Genomic DNA, 5,282 nt, shown 5'->3' on the forward strand with positions numbered 1-5,282 from the left:
TGCTTTTGCTTTCGCACTGAAATACACAGCGTCTCCCTGACATGGCTGCATTAACACTACTGCTGTTCCTGAAACCACGCTTTCTTTCTTTGCGTGCACATTTGGGCGGTGTTATGCAAATCTTCCCACATTGTGATGTAGACATGTGGGGGCGTGTTAGAACAAGCCGTTTTAGGTAGGCGTGGTTGACGCTTAACTTTTATAAAGAATATCTCTTTGGATTTGAGACTTTAGTCTTTGCAACTTTACAGATCTTCTTTATGCACCAAGAGCTTGTAACACTCCAAAGAGAAAGGAAAAATTGAAATCGCATCATATGACCCCTTTAAAAGAAAAAAAAATCATATTTTTAAACTGAAATGAAATGAGAAACAATTATGATTTGATTGAGTCCCAGTCGGTGTCCTTTAAATGGAAAATGAGGTAGGAGAAAAGAATCAGCGGGTGGTAATTAAGGACACAAATTTTCTGATCGCCAGACAAAAGAGCAGAGATAAGGCCGCTTTCTGATCAGACATTTAATTTCAGGTGTTTAATATAATTCATTTTCTTTTCTCTCTTTCTGTTACGCCATTAAACTCTGATAGTCCATTTGCGGCCGACTTGACAGCTGTTTCCTCTTTCCCCTCATCAGCTGAGTAGTCTTTGCCTTTTCCTGCTATTACCTCTAACACAGCATGAAATCTGCAATTAAATCACATAGGAGTAATATCTAATTGATCAAGTATTTAGTATATGAGAGTTTCCAGCAAGGCCATTCAGTATGAACTAAAGAATTAATTTCATTGTTCTCATACTCTGTTTTTTATATAATATTTCCAGCAGAGAGTCTGTGAAAGCCCATGTTTTTCACTATATCAGTGGCTGCATTTCCATCTTCATAAAATCTATAGACTAACAAAAGTTTGTGAACAAAGATTAAAAAAAAAAAAAAAATTAATACTTTTACTCAGCAAGGATGCATTAAATGGATCAAAGGCGACTGTAAAGACATTTATAATGTTAAAAAATATTTATATTTCAAATAAATGTGGCTCTTTTGAACTTTCTATTCATCAAATAATCCTGAAAAAGAATGTATCATGGTTTCCACAAAAAAAAAATAGAGGTATTTCAACATTGATAATAATAAGGAATATTTTTGACAAGCAAATCAGCATTTATATAATACTATTTCACACTTTTTACTGTATTTTTGATTAAATTAAGGCGGACTTGGTGAGTATAAGAGACTTATTTTAAAAAATATTTAAAAAACAAACTTGTTGTGTATTAACTGGTCTAATAGTGGGTTATGGGTAACCTGATACAAGTAACTGAGGTTGAAGATTCTAAAGATCTCTGATCACCTGAGAAGATCCTGTAAAAAGGTCTGGTTCTGTGTTGTCGTTTTCTGACTTTGAGAGGTTTGTGAAAGTGAAATGAGGCTCTGCCGGAGGGGTCGTGGTGGGGCGCGAAGAGGGAAAGCCATTCTTTTGTTCTTCTGCATCTGTGATTCGTCTCAGTTCTTCATCAGATGAGTCTTCTTCACTGGGCACCAGGCAAGCATCTTCACCTGTCATTTCCTCTTCTGAATCTGAGCAGTGACAAATAGTGAGAGAGGAGAAACACTGAGGACAGGAGGAGAGAAAACATCGAGGCAGAGAGGAGACGGCCGGCAGTGAGGATGCAAACGCGCGCCCTTATCTAACGCTCGCAGCGAGCCGCCTGGACATGGTCTAGCAGAGCTTGTGTGTTTCTCTTCCCTGCTTCCTGTCTGCTTCCTCCTGCATTAATAATGCTGATCCTACACAGCTTGAAGTTTCCATCACTCTGCTAGTCAGCAAATACTGCAGAAGCAACCGCTGTGTGAATGAAGGCTGATGTCTACACTGGTGTTTTCTCATCATCTTTACTCTCTGATGTAGATGTGCTGGACCCCAAGGGATGGTGGAAATCATGTTTTTGTCATTTAGGAGGTGTTTTTTAATGTTTATTAAACAGCTCTTTGGAATACTTGATTTGGATTAGTCAATCATGCATTCGACTGTCAAATATTTTTGTACAAAGATGATAAACTGTATAATTGTCCTACACATCTTATATCCTTCATAGCACTGCACTTGTTTCATGTCTCTGTTGTCACTCCTTGTCCTCTTTATTCTCAAATAATACAAATATTTAAGCTCAAATTTATAATTCATGTCATACTTATCATATATATTACACTGCTACTTTACTTATCATATATATACCGGTATATATATATACTGTATATATATATATATATATTCTAGCAAATATTATTATAATATAAATATTTTGTATAGACAAAAAAAAAGTTTGTCTAGATGAATTTTTTATTATCTAGCTATTACATTTTAAATTATTCTCAAAATTAATTATTTATTTTTTGTACATTGGTGTCTTTTACCATATTGATGTTGCCACCATTTTATAAAATCAATAAACCAGTGTTACAGTGTTTTCCCCTTGATTAAATGTTAAAGGCTTTACATTTAGCTGAAAAATACCGCTCAAACATGGTAAAAACACTGTAATGCACAGCTTTGAGTGGTATATTGGTTTTAAAAATATTTAAACTGCTATTAATTACATAGGAAACAGTCTTCATCACTCACAAACACTTTCGAAGGATCATTATAAACACAGTGGCTCAAGCACATCATGGAAGACAAACAAAATTGCAATTAGATACAGCGAACTAACATTTTCAATGTTCAGACAGCTTCAATTCAAATTTACCAACAGAAATCATACTAACCTGACATGTTTAGCTGTAAGGAGAACATTGTGGTTTTGGGTGACCTCCGTGAGCCTTTTAACCATTTAGAGGCCGGAGGTGAACGATGACCCTCACTATGAGAAGATTCGACCCTCGGCATAGAGGAACTGAAGGAGTCATAGATAGGCATAGTAGATATACTTCTATCTGAGACTAATCCAGACTGTGATGATTCTCTAAGTGACAGCTTTAATGAAGGAACTGCAGCGCTTGGGGAAGTGATGGCACGTTCTGGAGACAGCTGAGCTAATTTCGGTTCAGAAACAGGTGTTGAATGAGCAGGTCTGGATTGGACTGGGTTTACTGGAGAAGACACTGATCTAGACCTTGGGGACGGAGAATCTGGAGGTTTAGGACTTTGTTTAGAGATGAGAAAAGCAGGAGAATGACATCGAGAAGACCGAACAGATGGTATTCCACCAGGAGAGAGGCTGCCAGTGGAAATATGGTCCTCAAAGCCTGGGAGAGTTTGATTTAATTTGGTTTTTGGGAGTGAAGGAGATGATGTCGGCAGAAGCTCTGAGGATTTGTCCTGTTGTGCTGCAGAAGATCTTGTCCGTGGGCTTGGTTTTGGAGAGTCACTGAGTTCCACTTTCTGGCCTCCTATTCGTGAATTTGACAGAAAGGATTCTGAGGCAGTCGACAGGTGCTGTGATCTCTGAAGCCTCGTCTGAAGTGGAGAAAAGCTTTCTGATCTTGGCAATGATGACGAAGATTGTTCAGCCTCTTGAGACGGTGGCCACATCTCAGGAGAAGAGTTGATCTTTATGTCAGAATTACATTCACCAACTGATCCTTTGGTCATCTCGGAGAAGCACGGTGTGAAAGGCAAAACCGAATATCCAAAATCTCCTCCATTTCCAACAGCTGCAAACCTTAAGGAAGAAAACAGACATGCATATATAACATCTAACAACTTACACCCACAGTTAACAGCCTTATTTTAAGTCTAGTTGTGGCTGATATAAATGTAAATGTCGAGATGACACTGTATTTGTGTCCGTTCTGAGTTGAGAAAAACACAGCTACTTCAATTATATTGTTGTTTCAAGACTGTGAACTTTTCTGTCGCTTCCTTTCAAAAAGTCTCGGTTTTCGCCTTGATCTTGTCGTTCTTACATTTTGCTCTCATTTCCCTGCTTGACTCCAAAGGATCTGTACAGTGTAGCGTCTCCAGCCATCTTCTGGAGAAATTAAAGTGATAAAAACAGTGGTTGTCAGAAGAAGACAGAATGATAAGTGTAAAGAAACATCATTGAGGAGTCATTCTCTGGCTACCGCCCAGCAGTCCATTAGAGAAACTAGGGTGGTGGGGTTCAGAATTACCTCATCTAACTCTACAATGCTTAAACAGGATTCTGCAGGGCTGTCTGCTTTCCCAGCATCCTCAGCGAGAGCGATCATGAAGAGAGAGGTAAAGTATTTATGCAACTCCATTCGCTCTGCTGCAAATCAGAGATGCAGTAAAACAGATTTATGTTTAGAGTTAAACACTGAAATTAAATCAGCTCAATGTTCAGTTTCTACATACTTATTCATAATACAGAGTGACAGATCTCCAGATTTATTTCAGTCCATGCCATGTGAAAATTATTTTTTTATTTTTTAAGACATTAATTTATTTTCTGAATAAATACCCCATCCATGCCCAATTCATTCATGCATATTACTTAAAGAAAAAAATTTTTTCTTAATATTTCAAAATACACTACTGTTTAAAGGGGTCATATGATGCGATTTCAAGTTTTCCTTTCTCTTTGGAGTGTTACAAGCTGATTGTGCATAGATAAGATCCCTGAAGTTGCAAAGACTAAAGTCTCAAAACCAAAGAGATATTCTTTATCAAAGTTAAGACTCTGCCACGCCCCCCTAAAACGGCTCGTTCTAACACGCCCCCACATATCTACCTCACTATGTGGAAATATTAGCATAACGCGGCCCAAATGTGCACGCAAAGAAAGAAGGCATGGTGTCAGTAACCGCAGTTAGTGTTGAAGCAACCATGTCAGGGAGACGCTGTGTGTTTCTAAACGAAAGCAAAAGCACTTTATTTGGCCTACCAGAAGTAGATGCATTTAGGAATCTTTAAAATTACTTACAACAGAACAGAAATGCATTTTATGGACGACCGTTTCGTGAACCTAGGAGAGAAGGTAATTCTGACTTTGCTATGACAATCTGGCGCTTCTGAATCAGCTACAGTTTTGTTATTAGTTTAAGTATTTGCTATTGACTGTTAAAATGCGGAGTTTTGCGCATCGTGCGTGCGTGTGAGAGAGAGAGAGCGAGAGAGAGAGAGAAAACAGCGCTGAAGAATATCAGAAAGCACTTAGCAGCCAAAAAATACAAGCGCTGGTAGATAATTTCTAAATAACACCTATGCTCACACTAATGAAGGTGTCAATCTTGCTGTCAAAGATATAAATTACATATTTGAAAAATCAGCAAAACAATCCAAATTGAAAACAAAAAATGGAAAAAATCAAATACCCAAAAA

The 5,282-nt window shown here is 37.8% G+C and overlaps 1 protein-coding gene across 1 annotated transcript in view; it reads right to left on the reverse strand.

Moving 5' to 3' along the window:
* LOC107705759 (zinc finger B-box domain-containing protein 1-like) overlaps nucleotides 1-5,282 on the reverse strand; it is a 66,174-nt gene that overhangs the window by 13,706 nt on the left and 47,186 nt on the right. Inside the window, exons 11-14 of the mRNA XM_016509214.1 lie at nucleotides 4,112-4,230; nucleotides 3,905-3,969; nucleotides 2,765-3,660; nucleotides 1,350-1,576 (exon numbers count right to left, since the gene is read on the reverse strand). Of these exons, the coding sequence (XP_016364700.1) occupies nucleotides 1,350-1,576; nucleotides 2,765-3,660; nucleotides 3,905-3,969; nucleotides 4,112-4,230 (1,307 nt within the window). The remainder of the gene's footprint in view (nucleotides 1-1,349; nucleotides 1,577-2,764; nucleotides 3,661-3,904; nucleotides 3,970-4,111; nucleotides 4,231-5,282) is intronic.

This window comes from Sinocyclocheilus rhinocerous, unplaced genomic scaffold, assembly GCF_001515625.1.
Source record: "Sinocyclocheilus rhinocerous isolate Xijiao unplaced genomic scaffold, SAMN03320098_v1.1 scaffold834, whole genome shotgun sequence".
Taxonomy (NCBI): domain Eukaryota; kingdom Metazoa; phylum Chordata; class Actinopteri; order Cypriniformes; family Cyprinidae; genus Sinocyclocheilus; species Sinocyclocheilus rhinocerous.